Source organism: Nycticebus coucang, chromosome 6, assembly GCF_027406575.1.
Source record: "Nycticebus coucang isolate mNycCou1 chromosome 6, mNycCou1.pri, whole genome shotgun sequence".
Classification (NCBI taxonomy): domain Eukaryota; kingdom Metazoa; phylum Chordata; class Mammalia; order Primates; family Lorisidae; genus Nycticebus; species Nycticebus coucang.
In genome coordinates this window covers 71307560-71329471 of record NC_069785.1, presented here as the reverse complement: position 1 = coordinate 71329471, position 21912 = coordinate 71307560, and the positions used below count along the sequence as shown (strand labels likewise).

The window sequence follows — 21912 nt, the reverse complement described above, 5'->3', positions numbered from 1 at the left end:
GAATAATTCTTTTGGGCAGAACCTTTAAGAGCCAGTCCACAATTAGCTATGTCCCCTTCCTGTTCACAACTATGAAAGCAGGTGCTCCAATGGAGCCTTGGGTGACCAGGTGCTGAGTGACTATCAGGAGTGAGCCCGCCTCCTTTCTGCTCTGCACTGGACATGTAGTGTGAGCCAGAATTGAACTCCTGTTGATTTGGGGGCTATCGTTAGCACAGCTTGGCCTATCCTATCCTAATTGAATAACTCAGAAATTGTACTTAGAAGTAGGGTTCTATTGAAATAAACAAATGTAAAACAAGAAAACAACTAAAGCAATCAGTGTTGAAGATTGGAAAGAAGGTCTTCCGTGCAGTGGAGAAGCATTTGGGAAAGCCTGTGGCAACTTGGAATATATCCGAGGGAAAGAAGTTGGAAGACAGAAAGTTGGGTGTGTGATTTGCTTGCTGGTGGCTGCATTTGGCAAGGCACCATAAACAAGAGATAAGCCCAGAAATTACATGCTTAAGAATAGTCAACCCCTGGGGCAGCACCTATGATTCAAAGGAGTAGGGTGCCAGACCTATATACCAGAGGAGGCAGGTTCAAACCCAGCCCAGCCAAAAAAAAAAAAGAATGGTCAGCCTAATACATAGGTGCTTACAGTAGGATAAGCTTGGATCATTTAGGGTCTTCTGCTTCTAGCCAAGAAGAAATAAGGGACTGGATTTACTGGCCCACCTGGAACAACTAAAAATATGAAACAATAACTTCTAAGATTTAAAACCTAAGGCCACAGAATAATTTCTAAGACACAAGGAACAAATGAGACAAATCCTGTGATTGCTCCAGCCTGCTGCCCTGGGAGGGTTTCCAGGCCACAGTGCAGGGAGGAGGAAAACAGGTGGACCCCAGCGGACTCCTGAGTTGAGAAGATGGAACTTAATCTCGGGAGACCAAGGCAGCTAGAGTTCATAAGACACGGTACTGGCAAGGAGAGGGACTCAAAGAGAAAGGGCTCCCAAGAGCCACAAGTACCCTCCTCAGGTAATTCAGCAGGGTACAGCACCAAAACGTGAGGAAGCTCCGTGAGTAGGGAAAGAGCCACCTGAAAGGATTGGGGGTGGGGGCGGAGGGAAGAAAGGATTAGAGGGAACAGTAACAGAAGCTCATGCAGGGCCAGGAAAATACTTGGTCTCCAGCAAGACTCAAAAACCTCAAAATTCACAGAGCACTGGGCAAAGCACACAGAAGGCTCTTGCTTTAGTAGTATAAAATAATTAGCTCTGGATAGATGACATTTTGCTGAAATGAAATCACTATTGGCACTGTGATTGGTACTGACTACAACGATATAGATTCCTTTGAGTTCAACTTACTGTTATCTTGTGCTGTGTAAAGTTCCAATTCTCCTATCACTTTTTCCTCTATCTAAACTACCGAAAACCTGGGTTTGTACAGCATGTTTTGATGTCACTTGGTGTGAACCCATCATTTATGTACTAAGCTGCCTTCTGTGCTAGTCTCACTAGCCCTTAAAAATAAAATAGTATTACTTGGCGACAACAGGACTCTTATTCAAATGAACGCAAGGGCCTTGGAATCACACGATACTTAGTTATAATGTTCAAATAGATCAATTTTCAAGTGTGGGCCACAGAACCCTGGAGGTTCCTGAGACCTTTCAGGGGATCTGACAAATCATAACTATTTTTATAATGATCCTCAAACACTATTTTATCTTTTTACCATGTTGAAATGAAACTGCTGTTGATTTAGCATGAATTGTGGCAATGATCCGGACTGTACTGTAGTCATCGAGTAAGAATTTTTTATCACCATGTACTTGCAGCTGAAAAAAAAAAAAAAAAGCTAATCTTAAGAATGTTCTTGATGAAGCAGCAAAAATTATGCACTTTGTTAAATATTGATCCTTGAGTACATGCCATTTTAATCTTCTGATTCAGTGTGACAAAATGAAGAAAATGCATAAAGCAGTCTGCTACATACTAAAGTATGGTGGTTGTTTAGAGGGAAAGGGTTGGCGTGCTTGAGTTGTTAGCTAACTTAAGCACTTTTTTCATTATATAAAGTTCTTACTTGAAAGACAGATAAAGTATAGTTATCACACTTGGGTATTTGGCAGACATTACCTTGAAAACAAATGAAAGGAGCCTACCATTTCAAGGAAAATAATGAACAATAATTGTTGCCAATTCTAAAGCTTTCAAGTGCAAATTAGAATTTTTGAAAACTTGTATTTGCCACTGTGGGATTGATGGCGGCTCAATATATTGTGATTTTAAGGAATGTTATTTTTTAAATATTGTGTAATGAAATATGTCAACATTCAGAAGATCTACATGGCTCAGTGAACCAATATTTTCCAAATGATCAATGAATGATGTTTCAAAATCATGCATAGGCAAAAACCCATTTAAAGTGTAAGATTGATGAATGGATTTTAATGTTATAGGATATGAAAATGTATTGATGTCATTTCAGATTCCTCATTGTAACTAACAGTTAAGACACTGTCACTTGTTGAGCTTTGGTGCATGGTCAATAAAGAATATTCACAATTATCTTGAAAAGATGTTAAGATACTTTCCCTTTTTCCAACTACATGCTTGTGCGAAGCCAGATTTTCTTCACATAGTTTAACCAAAGCAACATATCACAATAGATGGACTACAAAAGCAGACAGAAGAATCCAGCTATCTTCTACTAAGCCAAACATCAAAGAGACTTCAAAAATGTAAAACAATAGCACTCTTTTTATTATTTTTATTTGTTTTGGGAAAATACAGATATTTTCCACAAAAAAATGTTAATGCAGAATAGGTTTGTTACTGTCATTTTAATTAATTAATTAATTTTAATTAATTAATCTCAAAATTTTTAGTTTTTCTACTATTATATGGACAGACATATCTCAGATGTTCAGTTACCAATTTATTGAATCTTTGTTCTAAATTCATCCTTCACTGCCAGCTCTGCAAAAATGGAGCTGTGCCCTTTAAATATTTTTCTTTTGCCTGCTGGAACAAAAAAAAAAGTAAGATTTGTCAATAGGGGATACTACAGAGACAGCAGAAGGAAGGGGTTTTCCTCCCTGATTCCACTTGGTTCTCTTGCCAGGCTACTGTAGCTTATGTTTTCTCTAATGCTCAGCTCTGTTACATTAACTAGACTTTATTTTTGGTTATTGAATTGTCTCCTTTGTTTTAAGAAGCCTATGGGCATTAAATGGCTTAATGCAATTAGATTATAATGCAAATGTTTGAATTTAGACACAAAACCTGAAACGTAAGAGCATGACACCACTCTGTGATATAATAATACAAAAGGATTAATGGTTTTCCAAACCCTCAACACTTCAGGACTTTAGCCAGCTGACCTCCTAGAAATGAGGACCTCCTGTCCATCTGCAGGCTTCTGGATGACACCCTGTTCTCTTTGTAGGGAAACTAAGAGTGTGAAAAATCCAAATGGGTCTCTTTCTTCTCTCCTGATGGGTCCAGGAAGGTTGGGAGATGTCAATAACAAAAAGAAGCTGACTTTTTTGTTATATTCATAAACTTGTGAGTTTCTTCTTGCTAGATAAAGACCTATTCATTTAACGTGAACTTGAAGACTAGGCTGTAGTCAAAATAACAGACAGAGGAGCCAAGGTGGGGTCAAATCAAGTGGAACAATGTGGACTCTGACCATGCAGAGAAAAAGGGAGACTAATCCACAAGTTACAGACACTGCAGACTTCATCAGTGGACACCAGGGCAGCACCCAGGACCTGCTGGCACTTATTAACTCCAGGAGCACCCAGGACCAGCCTCCCTGCAGCCGAGGTCAGAAATTATATAATACACATACTGTGCCAATATGAAGAGCCACCTCTTCCCTGTACTGCCACAGTCTCTGTATTTTTACTGAGTGAAATTAAGCATAGCTTTGAAAAGATAAATTATTTTATACAATGAAAAGTTACTAGAGACATGGCCTTTGTGGGAGGCTGAGTCTGCTTCCCTTTCATCCCCCTACACCTCAGGTGTAGTGGGGGAGGCAAAACAAAGAAAGAAAGAACTATTGGGATAGATTAAATTTTAGGACTTTTTAGGGGGGAAGGCTCTGTTACCCAATGGACAGAGATTTAAAGGTGATCAGATCAATTACTGGATTAAAAAATAAAATTATATATTTCTCTGAACACCTGAAGGTAAAATAAGTAAATTTGTGACCATGCTATCTGGGTATACTTTATTGTTCTCCTAAATGATACCCCCTCTATGAATAAGGAACCCCCACCCCCATACCAGATAGCTGATGCTCAAAACATGCTTATTACAATGCACTGAAGTTACTCTAACAATGTACTCCGTAGAAGGAATTGGCATTTTTTCCATGCAAGGTCATATAGTAAATATTTTAGGCTTTGCCACATAGGATCTCTGTAGCAACTACTCAACTCTGCTGTTATAACTTAAAAGAAGCCATAGACAATATATAAACATGGCTGTGTTCCAATAAAACTTTATTTAAAAAAACAAGCAGTGGACCAGTTTGGCCTATGGGTTATCGTTTGCTAACTTCTGCCCTAAAGCATAGCATCCAGAGGCTGCCCATGCTATTTCCCAGTACTGTCTTTGGAGAATAAGGGCCTCTCTTCTTTCACCTTCCAAATCTCACATGAATGCCTTCATGGGTAAACTTTAATCTAGAAACATACTGAAAGGGATTCCAGGAAATGTAGTTCTTGGCTTCTTTTCAAGAGGGTGATACTAAATTGACAATAGACAGTCCAGCACCAAAATGTCTAAATCCCATAAGATTTATAGGCTGTAGTAATGCCAGAATGACAGAAACTAAGTCTTCAGAATCACCTACTGTTCTATGGATTAAAACATTGGATTGGGCTTGTCTGTGAGTGATACAAAATCCAACACAAAAGTGCTTCAATAAGGCACTGTTATCAGGCAGAGTTGAGATAGTATTCCACAGTGTCAGCAGCTCATGTTCCTTCAGTCTTGATGGCTTCCCTGACATGGTTCAAGGTGGGTGCTAGAGTCAGGTCCTTATTCCAGCCAATAAGAAGGAGGACGGGTGGAAGAAGGGCATGGACTTTTTGTATATGGATGTTATCCAGGAAGTGTCTCTGCTACTTCTGTTTACATGTCACTGGCCAGAGCTTAGTTACAAGGACAAACTTAGCTGCAAAAGAGGGTGAGAAATTTAGTTTTTATTTCAGGGGGTCATATACACAGCTAAAAATGAGGTGATCTATAACCAAGGAAGAAAGAACAGATATTTAAAGGCTTCTAGTGGTTTTTGACATACCAAAGTTTCACAATCATACTTCACACAGGCTAAGGTTTTGAAACCACATCACGTTATTACAGGCCAGCATTACATACTCCTACCATATTCTTACTGGCCAAAGTTCTGGAATGCTGTGCTATTATGGGCCAAGTATTCTGAATCACAGAAGATTCTCATTGGCCAAGGTTCTAGAATTAGACAACATTCCGTCAGGCCAAGATTCCAGGTTCTCATAAGATTCTTATAAGCCAAGAATCAAAATCATAAAACCAGTAAACTAACCTTCCCAAATCACATGAGATTCTTTTGATCAAGCATGCAGAAATATATGAGATTCCTGCTGAACAAGCTTTAAAACTCATGTAAGATTCCCACAGGTCATGGTACGTGGAGATCAAGGTTCCAGAATTACACTGACTAGCTTGTAGATTAGGCTTCCAGAATCACATAATATTCTTGTAGCGCAAGTTTCTGAAATTACACTGAATAGATTGTAGACTAGGCTTCCAGAGTCACATAATATTCTTGTAGCACAAGTTTCTGAAATCTACAGTGTTATTATAGTGCTATTCTGACAGCTAGGATCCTGGAATCAAATACACTTCTTTTGAGCCAAGGCTTCAGAATCACATAATAACTTGATTTTAACAAACCAAGTTTCCAGAACCACATAAGTTTATTACAAGTTTTCATAAGCGCACAAAGTTATAAAATGGCATAATATTACTAAAAACCAAAATGATAAATCATTTAACATTTTTTACAGGCCAATGTTCCAGAATCATCAAGACATTCTTCAAGCCATTCTATCTGGGATCACACAGTATTCCTAGAGCGTATTGTTCTGTAAACCCATACAGAACCCTTGGTTCTTACAGACCAAGCTTCCAGATAATGTTCTTAAACGGCCTGAGTTCTGGAATCCCATATAATTCTTCTAGATTACATTCCTGGTGTCCGGTTCCTAAGTCTCCCAACTAAGCTAGCAACTGAAGTTGATTTTATCTGCTCCCAAGTTAGTGTTCACAAAACACTACCTCTCCAATGCCAATGGCAAGCACACTCTCCCTCTAAGTATCGCCAATTGTTGCATAATCCACAACAGATTTTAGAAACATCTCCGAGAGGCAAAAGGACCAGGGTGAGAGTGTATGATGTCTTCATGATAATAACAATTAGAACCACATTCATTGAATGGCCTACCATGTGCATCACACTAAGTTCTTTACATTTCTAATCTCATTCAATCATCTCAGCAACCCTATGATTGAATTATCATTAAGATGAATTGTCATCAATTGTCATAAATGTCAACAATGAATTGTCTCATTTTATAGATGAAAAAAAACTCCAATTCTCAGAAGGTTAACTAACTTAACTAAGGTCTCACAACTGTGAAGTAGTAGATTCAAAATTGTAATCCTAGTTGTTATTTTAGGCGTGTAGGGAGATGTCTCTAGCTTTGGGATAGAGCATAGGAAAGGGATGTCCCACTCTTTGGTATCGAAACTACTAATTTATAACAGGCAAATGATGAAAGGAGCTACCTGAAGAAATGATCCTTTCTAAAAATGAGCAAAAGGTAGGGAGCTTAGGAGACTTGGGGAGGCATAAATCTAAATAAGGTAGCCGAGGTGAATCTTCAAGTAGACTCCTACATAAGTAAGAATCATGTAACACAACCCACTGTGCTGGGACATGTAGAAAGAACAGAGCCAAAGAGACTATAACTTTCACCGAGTTTCCAAAAGGTACTTTGGCAGTCTTTAATTAGCAGTGAGTATGGAAAAGGGGATGCCTGGACTGACTGACATGAGTGCTCTGGTCCGTTTGGCAGAACACATTCAGGTGGAAGAGAGTTCATTATTCAGCAGTTATTTGTTGAGCTTCTATCATGTGCCTGGGTTTGGAGACAAAATACCATAAAAATGTATAAGGCAAAAATCTTTGTCTTCAAGAAATGCCACTTCAACAGGAGAAACAGACGGGCAAAAATAAAAGATAAGTGTAATTGTGGGAGAGCTACATGTGTGTGACTGTGCATAGGATAGTATGTGTGCACATGACTATTCATCTTCCTGACCTCACTATCTCATGGCCCCTGCCCAGGGGAGGCCAAGCCCCAGTTTTGACTTCTCTTTTTTGTCCCCTAGGGAGTGGCAGTCACCAGTAAATGGCCGATACTCACTGACCCATCTGTTCTTCTGCTTTTCATCTAGATCCACAGTCTATCAACCCCATTGGTACCCCAAGTTTATCTGTTGATTTGTTCATTCTTTCAACTAACAATTTCGCACATATGTTACATGTCTGCTTAATCTATAAACCTTTTAATCCATCTCTGCTCTCTCTCTGGACTAGTTAAAGAGTTTCTGAGTTAAATTCAGCCATATAGGATTTTCACTTCTGGTCATGATAAACCAACAGAGTTCCCACTTACTTTTCCATCACCATAAATAAGTATACTGATCAAAAGAAATCAAATGACTATTTTCAAACATCGGTTAATAGACACTTTGGGAGTATGATCCTGAGAGAATGGAAACAAAAAGTTGAGCCATGTGACCTTGTGACTTTGTGTCTAGTGGCACATTCTGGATTGTAATGTAAGAAAGAAATATCAAGTAGAGCAGAGTGATTTTGATGAGTTGAGAAGATAGAGATCAATGTTCAGAGATGCTAATGTTAGCAGGAAATGTGGCTAGAGTTCTGGAGAAGAGAACATTATATAGAAAAAGAGCTTCCAAAAGTTGCATAAGGGGCTCAGTGCCCGTAGCACAGTGGTTACAGTGCCAGCCACATGCACCAAGGGTGGTGGGTTCAAACCTGGCCCAAGCTTGCTAAACAACAATGACAACTGCAACAACAACAAAAAATAGCCGGGCATTGTGGCAGGCACCTGTAGGCCCAGCTACTTGGGAGGCTGAGGCAAGAGAATCAGTTAAGCCCAAGAGTTTGAGGTTACTATGAGCTGTAACGCCATGTCACTCTACCCAGGGCAAGATAGTAAGACTCTGTCTTAAACAAACAGCAACAAAAAAAATTGCATAAGGATTCCTTTGGATCTTTGCTGAATTGTAAGTCATGCTTGTGGAGGCTGAAACTCCATGAATTTAGGCAAAGAACAATGGTGGATTTTGAGGTTGGATAGTTCCCAGAGTTAATACAGGTAAGGGGATGTTTTAAGACTTTAACAGACAGAGTGGAAAGTTCTTACTGATCACTGAGGGCATTCACTAGATCTTTCCCAACAAAGCTTTAAGCAAGCATTGAAAGAAGGAAGTTAATCCTTTGGCAATTTAACTTCCTGATGTAAAATTCTTAACACTCTTTACAGAATAAATAAGTAAACCAATCAAAGACCAGAAAACCCTCAACAACGTAATATTCATATTTAAGCTAAAGTTTAATTAAAAATTACTAGCCATTGTAAGAATCAAAGTAAGGTGACTCAAAACCAAGAGAAAAATTAGTTAGTATGCAGAAAGAGAAATGACAGAGATGCCAAAATTGGGAAACAGGGTAAATATGCTCATTATGTTCAAAAACTTAAAGGAAATTGTGGAACACAATGCAGGAACTCAGTGAAGGAAAATAAAAGATATGAAAATATCATAAAAAGGAACCACATGGAATTTCTAGAAATAAAAATATACAAAATTGAAATGAAAAATTTATGAATGGGGTTAATAACAGGTTAGAAGGATACATCAAGGAAGTTGAAGACATAGCAATAGCGTTTTACAAGGGTACATGTTCAATTTATTAAGTGTAGAATATAACTGTCTTAACACAATAACTAAGAAAATGCGGTGAAGGCTATGTTAACCAGTTTGATGAAAATATTTCAAATGGTCTATAAAGCTAGCACATTGTACCCCATGATCGCTTCAATGTACACAGCTATGATTTAATTAAAATATATATATAATGAAACATAAAAATAAAAAAGGCTAAATAATAAACATATTGATAATGACCTATGGGAACATGTCAAGTACTCTAATACATATGTAGCTAAAGTCTCAGAGGAGAAGATAAAAGACAGAAAAATATTTAAAGAAATATTGGGCAAAATTTTTCCAAATTCAATGAGATCCAAGAACCTCAATGAACCCCAAATAGAGCAAAAACAAAAAACAAAAACCAAAGGTGCATGAAGGTCACATTGTTGACAATCAGTAATGAATTTTTTTTTTTTAAAACAGAGTCTCACCATGTCACCCTTGGTAGAGTGCTCTGGCATCACATCTCACAGCAACCTCAAACTGTTGGGCTTAAGTGATTCTCTTGCCTCAGCCTTCCAAGTAGCTGGGAATATAGGCACCCGCCACAACACCCTGCTATTTTTCTTTTGCAGTTGTCATTGTTGCTTTAGCTGGCCCAGGCTGGATTCAAACCCACCAACCTCAGTGTATGTGGCTAGCACCCTACCTACAGAGCTACAGGCGCCACCAGTAACAAAACTTTTAAAAGCAACTAGGGGAAAAGGATAGTGTATGTCGGAAGGAAAAAATATAACAAAAAGATAACAAAAACTTTTTGTCATAACTATGCATATTAGAAAACAATGAAAGAAAATTTTAAAGTGCTGAAAGAAAAAAATCACCTTGTCAATCTAGGATTCTATATTTAGTGAAAATTTTCTTCAAAAACAAAGACAAACTGAGGAATTTTTCAGATGAACAAAAGCTCCCAGAAGCTAATCCTAGCAGAACTATTCATAAGAAATGTTAAAGAAAATTCTTCAGGCAGAAATAAAATGTTGCTATATGGAAACTTGAATCTAGTGAAAGGAATAGAGAATCTCAAAAGTAATAAATATAGGATATTTTTTCTTATTTTGAAAGTTCCTTAAAAGACAATAGAATAAATGTATAACAATAATTGCATAACAAATGGCAGAGAGAAATGAAAGAGTAGTTTTTTAAGGGTCCTATGTCATAGGTAAAAGCATATAATTATACTTAAAGGTAAACTATGATAGCTAAAGATGCATATTGTAAGCCATAGAGCAATCACCAAAAAAACAAAGCAAAGAAAAAAGGAGCAAAGAGTAGAAGGAACAAACAGGAAACAAGTGATGAGATTTATAACTACCCCAACTTGATCATTGTTATGTATACATGTATTGAAACATCACATTGTACTCCATGAATACGTACAATTATTATATACATTATAAATTTAAAAATTGAATTTAAAAATTGCATAACTATAAATTGTCTAAACATCCCATTTAAAAGGCAGGGATTAGCAGACAGACTAAAAGGCAGATCCAGTTACATGCTATCTACAAGAAACCCACTTTAAATATGGGACACTAATAGTTTGCAGGTAAAAGGAAGAAATTGAATATACCATGCAAACAATAATCATAAGAAAACTGGTTTGACTGTATTAGTATTAAAAAAGTGCCATTTAGAAAAGGAATATTATCAGAGATAAAAATAAATATTTACTTATTATAATAAGCATACAATTCATCAAGAGGGCAAAAATACTTAAATATGTGCATATGTACCTACTAATACAGTTTCAAAACATACGAGGGAAAACTTATAGAACTGCAAGGATAAATAGAAAGATCCACAATTATTGTTGAAGATTTCAATATCCCTCTTAATTATTGATAGAACAAGTAGTAAGTGAATCAGTAAAGGTAAAAAGACTGGAGCAACATTACCAATTTGACCTAATAGACATTTATTGAATATCTATACAGCAACACAATACACATTATTTTCAAGTACACATGGAGCGTATATCAAAATAGACTATTTTATGTCCCATGAAAAATCTCAGTATATTTTAAAGGACTGAAAACAAAGTATGTTTTTTGACCAAAATGAAATTAAACCACAATCAATAACAGAAAGACAGCTAAGACCCCAGCATTTGTGGAAATTAAACAATATGCTTCCAAATAATCCTTGATTTAAAGAGTAAATCATAGGGAGAATTCAAAAATAATTTACTGAAAATGAAAATTCAGCATAACAAAGTTTGTGGGATACTGGTAAGGTGATGCTTAATGAAAAATGTCTGTCTTTAAATGCTTAATTTAGGAAAGAAGACATGCCCTTTAATCGATATTCTAAGCTTCCATCTTGGGAAACTAGAAAAGACGAGTAAAGTATACCCAAAGTCAATGGGAAAAAAGAAATAATAAGGAGCAGAAATCAATGAAATAGAAAATGGACAACTGTGAAACTCAACAAACTAAAAGCTGACTTTTGGAAGATCAGGGAATTGGGTGGCGCCTGTGGCTCAAGGAGTAGGGCCCCGGTCCCATACGCCGGAGGTGGTGGGTTCAAACCCAGCCCGGCCAAAAACCACAAAAAAAAAAAAAAAAAAAGAAAGATCAGGGAATTGAAAAATTTGTGAGAAGAGTTACCTGAGAGAGGGTAAAGGAGAGTGTATGAATGGAGTGAGTGAAAGAGAAGGCAATTACAGATGCTAGAGAAAACAACAACCCAACAAGGGAAAGTAATCAACAACTTTTTGCCAATAAAATCAACAGCCTGGATGAAATGGGCAATTGCTTAAGAAGAAAAAGAAAAACCTAAATAGCCTCATCTGTATTATGAATATGTTTCTTGAACTCTATAAATAGTATCTCATCCTTAGAATTGTTAGTGATCTGTTTTGACTGATATTTGCAAAGAACATGAGCAAATAAAATGCGTTGGCTACTTACTCCTAAATTGCTCAGCACATGTAGAGCAAAAATCAGCAGAGTTATGAGTTCCATGCCATTAAATATGGAGGCATACAATGACAATTGATTTTCAACATATTTTGATAAAGGAAAGGACAGTCTTTTGACCAAAGGGACTGGAATACCTAGATATCCATATGAGGAAAAAAATGAACTTCAATCCCTATTGAATATCCCATGTAAAAATTAATCCCAAACAGGTAAGAGACCTAAAAGTTGAATACTATAAAAACTTATTTTTTTTTTGAAAGAGGATATAATCTTTGCCACTTTAGGATAAGTAAGAATGTCCTAGCTGGAAAACAGAGATCAAAAACCACAAAAGAAAAAACTGATAAATTGGTCTTTCTATCATTCTGCTAGGGCTGACTAGAATACTCAAGACTACACATAAAAAATTTATTTTCTCACGTTTTGGAGGCTGGACATCCAACGTGAAAGTACCTGCAGGTTTGGTTTCTCCAGAGGCTCGCCTTGGCTTGCAGAGAGATTCCTTCTCACAGTGTCCCCACCTGGCCTTTCCTGCATGCACATCCTTGGCATCTCTTCCTGTTTGTAAGAACATCAATCCTAGGGAATTAGAGCCCCATCCCTTATGACCTCATTTAATCCCAGTTACCACCTTAAAGGCCCTACATCCAAATGCAATCATATTGGGGGTTAGGGCTTCACCAAATGGATTTTGAGGGAGGGGGGACACATTTTGGTTCAAAACAGTCTTCATCAAAATTAAAAACTTATGAGGCCTGGCACGGTGGCTCATGCTTGTAATTCTAGCATTCTGGGAGGCTGAGGTGGGTGGATTGCTTGAGTTCAGGAGTTCATCCTGAGCAAGAGCAAGACCCCATCTCTAAAAATAGCCAGGTGCTGTGGCAGGCGTGTGTAGTCCCAGTTACCTGGGAGGCTGAGGCAAGAGAATCGCTTGAGCCCCAGAATTTGAGGTTACTGTGAGTTGTGATGCCACAGCACTCTACCAACGGTGACAAAGTGAGACTCTATCTCAAAATAAATAAATAAATAACTTCTGATTTTTGAGAAACATCTTTAATAAATGAAAAGGTAAGCCATAGACTAAGAGAAAATATTCACTTTATATATATCTGGCAAAGGACATGTATCTTAAACTTAGAAGGAGCTCCTAGAACTCAAAAATAACAAAAAATGGTTAATACATGTAGATCCAAAGAGACGGTTTGTAAGAGATGTACAAATAACTAATAAATATGCTACTCAACATCTCTAGTCATTACAGAAATGAAAATTTTAAAACCACAGTGAGACAGAAGTACAAACCCAGGGTTGTACTTTGGTTTGATATCTAAAAGCTGACAATGCAAGAATACGGAGGATGTGGAGCATTGTAGGTGATAGTGAAAAAAACGTTGTAACTGCTTCAGAAAATTATGGAAGTTTCGTATAAAGTTAAATATACATTTATCATATAACCCAGCAATTCTACTAGGCATTTACCCAAGAGAAATGAAAACATACGTCTACACGAAGAACCATGCATAGCAGCTTAATAAAAACTCTGAACTAAAAACAACCAAAATGTGCATAAACTGGTGAGTGGATAAATAAATTATGGTACATGTGTATAATGGAATACTGCCCAGCAATAAAAAGAAATGACTATTGATATGTGCAACCACATGGATGAATCTCAAAATATTATGCTGAGCAAAAGAAGCCAAGTATGAAAGAATACAGTCTCTTGATTCCATTTGTCTGAAATTCTAGGAACTCCAGAAATAACAAATCTATGTTAGAGTGACAAAAAACTGATCAGTGGATTTCTAGGGCTGGTAGTAAGAGTGATTGACTAGGACAGAGCATATGTAAACTTTGGAGGTAAAGAAGTAAGTGTTCTTTCTATACCTTGGTTTTGATGTACGTGAGTGTATACATTTGCTAAAACTTATTGCTCTATAAACTTTAAAAGGGCACATTTCACTGCACATTCACACATGCATCTTATGCCTCACTAAAAGTTAATAAAATTTATTAAAACAATTTTTTAAAAAACATCTAGCAGGCTAAGTTTGACTCTTCACCCAGCAACGCATTCTATAAACGATGTTGATAATTTGATCCTCTTCAGGGGTTTTGGTTTCTGTGCTGGGGAGAGATGTGAATTAGACTGAATTTGTGACAGGAGTCTGGATATTTTTATTAAGGGAGTAAGTAACAGAACTTGCATTTCTGCTTTTTAACAAATGAAAAATATTTTCTGCAGACCTTGCAAAAGGCTCTGTCAAGAGTTCAGTTAGCCTTGGCTGGGTAACTTACAAAGCCTTGCTGAGTCCTCCAGTGACCTAGCGTGATGGGAAGCTATCCTTTCCCAAATTTTGACAAGCTCACCAGTAATGTGCTTTAAAACATCTGTAGTTCTTCCTGACTCATTCAGCAATATTGCCCAGACAGCTCGTCTTTTCTTTTCATAATGCTGCAAAATTTACTTTGAAAATAAAGGTTGTATTCCCACTCCTGGAATTTTGAGTGAGTTATTTCAGAAATGGTTTCAATTTACATGCCTGTCAATTTAGACCATAATAGGCCCCATTAACTGTTATATGATGTCTGTTTGCTTTATTTTTGTTTTGGATTTTTTTTTTCGACGGGGATGGGTGGGGGTCAAACTGCCTGTCTGAGAGTGGCAGATTCAGTTATACCCAGATGTGCCCAAATATAAGACAGGGGAGAACAAATACTAAGAGTTTTAGTCAATTTATGTTGTATTTCTCATAAATTCCTGTGGGTTCCTTTTGGCAGCAGAATTTGATTTATTATTCTCTGTTCCTTTTTAAATAAAATCTGATGCAACAGTTAAAGGCCAGTGTCAGGCTAGAAGACTCCTCCTTTGATCAGCTGCTGCTATATAATATAAATCAGTTCAGCAAGTGTTACCAGAGAGCATCTATTGTATGCTAAGACTTTTAGCTAGCCCTGTGGAGTATTCAGAAAAAAGTGCTGGCTTTGGGGAACCTATGAATGGCAGCTAGACTTTTGGCCAGAAGAACTAAATTTTGGTTAGGATTTCTCTACTTAATTACCATAATTAGAAGAATTTATTTAACCTCTTTGTTAAATAAATTTTAATGAACTTCAGTATCTTCACTTGAAAAATGGAGAAAATGATCACTATTTACTCCATAGGATCAGGGTGAGGTCCAAAGAAGATAATGGTTAGGATGTCACTTTTTAAAATATAAATCCAATAAAATCGTAAAATTCCATTATTAGAATATGATTGGAGCAATAAAGCTAAGGAACCTCAGCAAAAAGTGTACAAAAGTGTTTAGGATTTATTTCCTCAAAAATGGATTGGGGAAACAAAAGATTCTACTAACCAGAAAATCATTAAAATAAGATTTTAAGAGATGAAGAGTTCACCTACTGGCTATGATGAAGTAACTTGTGTCAGACTAAAGTTTTCATTGGAATCAAATTAAAAAGCTGGATAAAATGTTTTCTTTTTCTGTTGTTGTTGGATAAAATGTTTTTTAAAATCTCTTTGAAGAATTGTAGGACTCCCAAGACAGCCACTATTCAAGGAGACAAGATTTTGGAGTAAAAAAGAAAGGTTTTTACAAGATCCTAACACTTGGTCATCACTTTTCCCTTTGAGACATGGGGTACAGGATGAGAGGCTGAGGAACCAGGCAGAGAGTCGGGTGGGGAACCTGCAGCTTTGGGGCCACATGTGGCTTTCTGGATCCTTGAGTGTGGCCTTTTGACCAACTCCAAATTTTATAGAAGAAATCCTTTTTTTTTTTTTTTGAGACAGAGTCTCACTTTATCGCCCTTTAGTGGAATGCCTGGCATCACAGCTCATATCAACCTCCAACTCTTCGGCTTAGCGATTCACTTGCCTCAGCCTCCCAAGTCGCTGGGACTACAGGTGCCTCCCACAAGGCCCAGCTATTTTTTTGTTGTTGCAGTTTGGCCAAGGCTGGGTTTGAATCCGCCACCCTCGGTTTATGGGGCCGGCGCCCTACTCGCTGAGCCACAGGCGCCAACCCAGAACAAATCCTTTTAATAAAGGGATTTGTTCTGTGAGCTGAGGGACTACACTTGGGGATTTGGAGGGTCACATGTGGCCTTGAGGCCGCAGGTTTCCTACCCCTGCAAGAAACAAAAAGGTACAGTTCTAGGCTTGCAAGGCAGATAGGATTTGGAAAACAAAGGTCCAAGAGACATGGGAGGCACAGAGCTGTAAACCTGATAGCCTTCATTTTTCTCCTGGAGGTATTTGTCAGTTCTTAGCTGTTGCAAGGTGGGAGGCTAAGAAGCTAAGCAACTGGTAGCTGAAAAACTTTCACAGTCCCTGGGAGACTAAATTGAATTTATTATTTTCTAAAAATGAGGGACTTAAGAAACATCCTTAGACATGGGATCCCTGAAAAGCTATACTCTGGAAGGAAAGATCACAGAAAGAGCAGATCTTACAAAGACTAAAACCAAGCTTCCAGTCAGTCTAGCCCTTAATTGCAATGAGATAAAGAGACAGCTCCTACGCTAGTTGCTTGCCAGAGATTGGTGAATCCTCTACAGATGATCATATCATCCAGAGTGTTCTCAAGTTTTAATATAAACTTTCCAGTATTAAATTACAAATACTAGGTATGGCAAGTTACAGGACCATAAAAAAACAAAGAAGAGACAAAACAGCCTATAAAAACAAATAAACAGGTGACCTAGAAATGAGTATTATTAGATATTAACTTTAAAATAACTGTGATTAGTATGTTCATAAAAAGATATAACAAGATATATATCAAGAGAAGTACAACTTAGAAAAAAATCAAACAGAAATTCCAAAACTAAAAAAGGCTGTAATTCACACAACTAAGAATTCAATAGATGGTACAACAGATTAGCACAGCTGATTAACTAAATTGTATTTTAAAAGTATGTATAAGACATACGGGGCATGGTGGAAAGTTCAAATATGCGTACAACGGGAATCTGAGAAGGGGAAGAGAAAAGAATGGAGAAGTGATATTTAAAGAAATACAGAAATAATGACTAAGAATTTTTCAACAATGTCAAGACATCGAGCTAGAAATTCAAGAGGTGCCACAAAGTCCAAGCAGATAAATAGAAAGCAAATCATACCTCGTAACATAATAGTGAATCTTTGAACACCAATGCTAAAGAGAATATTCCAAAAAGAAGTCCATGGTAAAAGGTGCATACCTTTAAAAGCACAATAAAAAGATGAAAGCAAGGAGACAAAGAAATGATATCTTCGAATTTCTAAAATAAAAATAATTTACATCTTAGAATTCTATACCCAGTGAAAATATTTTCCAAAGTGCAGGCAAAATAAAATCAGATGGAAAAGAACCAAGATAATTCAGCAATGCTAGACTTGCTGTATTAAAATAAAGGCTAACGTGACTTTAGTAAAAGGATTTTAGACTAAAAAAAGGAAAGGTAGGAAGGAATGAAGAACTACATAAAGGGTAAATATGTGGGCATATCTAAATAAATATTGACTTCACAAGATAATAATGTATTGTGAAGTTCAAAACATATATACAACCAAAAAGAAAGACAAAAGGGAATACACAGAGATAAAATGTTGCAAAAGGCACTTACTTCTTTGTAGTAGACTTTATTTATTTATTTTTTTTTATTGTTGGGGATTCATTGAGGGTACAATAAGCCAGGTTACACTGATTGCAATTGTTAGGTAAAGTTCCTCTTGCAATCATGTCTTGCCCCCATAAAGTGTGACACACACCAAGGCCCCACCCCCCTCCCTCCATCCCTCTTTCTGCTTCCCCCCCCCATAACCTTAATTGTCATTAATTGTCCTCATTTCAAGATTGAGTACATAGGATTCATGCTTCTCCATTCTTGTGATGCTTTACTAAGAATAATGTCTTCCACTTCCATCCAGGTTAATACGAAGGATGTAAAGTCTCCATTTTTTTTAATGGCTGAATAGTATTCCATGGTGTACATATACCACAGCTTGTTAATCCATTCCTGGGTTGGTGGGCATTTAGGCTGTTTCCACATTTTGGCGATTGTAAATTGAGCTGCAATAAACGGTCTAGTACAAGTGTCCTTATGATAAAAGGATTTTTTTCCTTCTGGGTAGATGCCCAGTAATGGGATTGCAGGACCAAATGGGAGGTCTAGCTTGAGTGCTTTGAGGTTTCTCCATACTTCCTTCCAGAAAGGTAGTAGACTTTAATAAGTAATCTAGGGCAATCTCTAAAATAATAGTGAAGGAATACAAAATTGACAGGCTATGAGGGGAGATGGAATAATAAAACACATATTATTAATGCAAAAGAAAGCAAGAAAAATGAACCTAAACAGAGAAAGTAGAAAGGGAGTAATAAAGATAGTGAATATAAAACCAAATAAATCAACCAAAAAACTAAAAACTCTTATTACACGTAAATGGACTAAATACTACACCCTTTGTATTTTTCTTTTTTTTTAAGACTCCCTTTAAAAGACAAAGCTTTTCAGACTAGAATTAAAAGAAAAAAACTATGCTGCTTACAAAAAAAATTATCTTAAATATTAAATTGAACCGCACAAAAGTGCCAATATTCAAACATTTTTTGGTTACCAAAAAAGTTGTTTCATATGGCTCCACCTGAAATGAGTGCATAGTGGAGCTAAAAGAAAAGAGACAGGAAAATGTACCATATAAACAGTAACCAATAAAAGGTAGAGTTTAAGGCAAAAAGCATTTCTAGAGTCCAAAAGAGACATTTCATAATAATAAAAGCACCAATCCATCAGAAAGATACAACTCTACTAAATTTTCACACACCTAACACCATAGCTTCAAATTATACAAAGTAAAAATTTATAGGAGAAAGAGACAAAAATAACAATTATAAGGAGTAATTATTCTTTCAGTAACTGATGGAATAGCAATGAAAAAAAAAAAACTATAAGGACACAAATCTGAAAATGTAAGTAACAAAATTCACCTGATTGCATACACAGAACCTGCACCTAACATCAACAGAAAACACTCATTTCCAAAACACACGAAACATTTGTCAGCGTTGACCACACGCTAGCCCATAAAGCAGATCTCAACAAATTTCAAATGGCAGAAATGATTCAAATACATTTTTTGACCACTGGAGACTAACTGTAGAAATAAATAATGAAAAAATAACTAGACAATCTCCAAAGTTTGGAAGTTAAACATTATGCTTCCTATTATAATATATGGATTTAAAAAAAAATCACAATAGAAATTAGAAAGTAGTTTCACCTGAGTGACATGACAAATATTATATATCAAAATTTAAGTAGTTAAAGCTGTGCTTGGTGGGAAATTTATAACTTTAAGTATCTATATTATAGAAAATTAAAGGCTGGAATCAATTTAATATTCCTCTCAAGATATAGCTAAATCTACACTTAGATATGTATAGCCTTAAATTTATGTGTTAGAAAAAGTGAAAATCACCTATGTAAGTATCCATCTGAAGAAATCCGAAAAAGAATAGCAAATTATACCCAAGAATAATAGTGAGAAGGAAATTATAGAAATAAGAGCAGATGTTATTGAAATAGACTATAAACAATAAAGAAAAATCAACAACAAAGTCAAAAGTTGATTGAAAAACTAGTGAAATTGATAAACCTCTAGAAAGACTAATCAAGGAACATAGAAAGAAAGTACAAATGACCAATATTAGTAATGGGAAGATAAATATTCATAATGAATTTACATAGGACATATGTCAGAATGATAAGGGTGTGCCCTCTAAGATCAGACTGCCTATCTAGGGTGGGATTTATGATAGAATGAATAATACAAAATTATCTGTAATCATGTACAATTAACCTGCCTGACAGTTTTAATAAATCCTTGGCCATTGTCTTTTCAACTACAGCTTTTGCCCTCATCCCTTCTTTTCTCCTTCTGGGATTCCAAACCACACACACTTATGTGTGTTTGTGTGCCTTTTTACATTTCTTTTTTTTTTTTTTTTTTTTGAGACAGTGTCTCAAGCTATTGCCCTGGGTAGAATGCTGTGGTGTCATAGCTCACAGCGACCTCTAACTCTTGGGCTCAAGTGATCCTCTTCCCTCAGTTTTTCTGTTTTAGTAGAGATAGAGTCTCACTTTTGCTCAGGCTCGTCTCAAACTCGTGAGCTCTAGCAATCCACCCCCTTTGGCCTACCAGAGTGCTGGGATGACAGGTGTGAGCCACTGTGCCCGGCCCCATGTTTGTACGTTTCTACAGAGTCAGTGTTCTGAGCCCTTGTCTGTCCGGGACACATTCTCTGCAGGATACTGGGCTTGGTTTTCTTCTGAGGACTCCAAAGGGTGTGGTTGTCCTGGAGGGTGGCACAGCCACAGCAGAGCAGCTCTGAAGCAAGGGCTGTTGTGCACAGGTCTGGGAGTGCTAATCCAACTTGGGCTCCCACATGTGGGGGGATGCCTGGGCCCTGAACTCTCTGCCTATGCTGAGCAACTGGGGTGTGTTATCCGAAATCAGAGGCTACAGAGTAAAGGCCTAGCCCAGACTAGTGGTCTTTCCCAGGTGCCAAACTAGGGGCCTGGAAGCCCAAGTTCTGAGGGACCAGGCCCAGCTGGCTTGCTCTGTGTCTTGCTCAGGGTTTGTGGCTCTAAAGACAAGACCTCTATTTCTTTCAGGAGTGTCCCATCCTGACTCCACCAGAAATGAGCAAGAGAGGGCATCACAAGGTTACCAGGGAGCCCAAGGAGGTTTCTCAGGCCATGACTGAAGCTGTGTCCAGAGACCCCAATTCTAGCAGCAAGATTGCAATGCTGCTGATTGGACTCCCTGTGGATGGAAGAGACTGGATGCTGCTTCCCAGGAAGCAAGGGAGAAGCAGGCCCACAGGGAGGAGGAGGAGAGAGAGGGAGAAAAGAGAAAAGGTCAGAAGTGGAAATGCAGAGGGAGCAGAACATGGGGTAGGAGTGGGCAAGGTAGAGGGAAGAGAGTGAGGGAAAAGGAGAGGAGAGGACAGGAAAGGTAGAGGAGGGTGGACAGGAGTGGGAAGAGGGAGAAGAGGAGTTTGTTCCTCGTTGCTGCCACCCATACCTTTCTTGTGCTGCTGAAGATAATTTGCAGTTTGCCAGGGATGGTGCCTAGAATCCTCAGGCAGGAAGCTTTCCTGTGGGATTTCAGGCACAGGGCTCTCATATGGCGCCACCGCCCCTCAATTTATGTCTTGGAGGCTTCCAGCGTCCCTTCCTAGATTGAGGATTCATTCCAGGGAGCCAGAGCCTACCCGCTGACAGCTGAGAGATGGAAATGGGAGAAACTTTTCTCTTGTGTTTTCCAAAGGCATCTGCTCTTTCAAAACAACTTCTTTTCCACGAGGACCTTGAAAACCAGAATTACTCTCAGAGGATAAAAACCACCTTTTCCCCAGTCCTGTGTGCTAGATCACAAAAGCTTCTCTCTTACCCTGAGATCTTGGCCTCAGACTTCCCCTGGCCTTCTGAGGACACATGCAGTTTGAGGAATAGCATTTCAAAGTCAAGACAGTCAGATTGATAATAAATCACTATGCAACATGTATGGTTTGGCTGGGTGGCTATTCTGAGAATTGGGATTCAGGGCAAAGGAATCTTCTCTAATGGTTTTCCAATGGCTCCAGTCCTGTGTTTTCATAATTCTGGCCCTCAGGAGCCCCTATCTCCCTACTTCTCACCTTTGCAGACATTTTTCCAGACTGTCTTCTTCTCCCCAGGCCCTCAGACTCTGAGACTTAAAGTGGCCCATGGCCTAGAGGCTGGCCCTCAGCTATTGGAGAGATGGCTAAAGGAGGCAGCTCATCCTGCTGGGAGGAGGAAGCAGTCAGCACTGCCCAGCTGTGACACAGAGCTCTCACAGGCCACTGGGCGGCAAGGGGGAGGCTGCTCTCCAA

At 37.9% G+C, this 21912-nt stretch overlaps 1 protein-coding gene across 1 annotated transcript in view; it reads right to left on the bottom strand.

Moving 5' to 3' along the window:
- CORO2B (coronin 2B) overlaps positions 1 to 21249 on the bottom strand; it is a 216133-nt gene extending 194884 nt beyond the window's left edge. Inside the window, exon 1 of the mRNA XM_053594716.1 lies at positions 21081 to 21249. Coding sequence (XP_053450691.1) covers positions 21081 to 21182 — 102 coding nt within the window. The 5' untranslated portion in view covers positions 21183 to 21249. The remainder of the gene's footprint in view (positions 1 to 21080) is intronic.
- Positions 21250 to 21912: the final 663 nt, after the last annotated feature.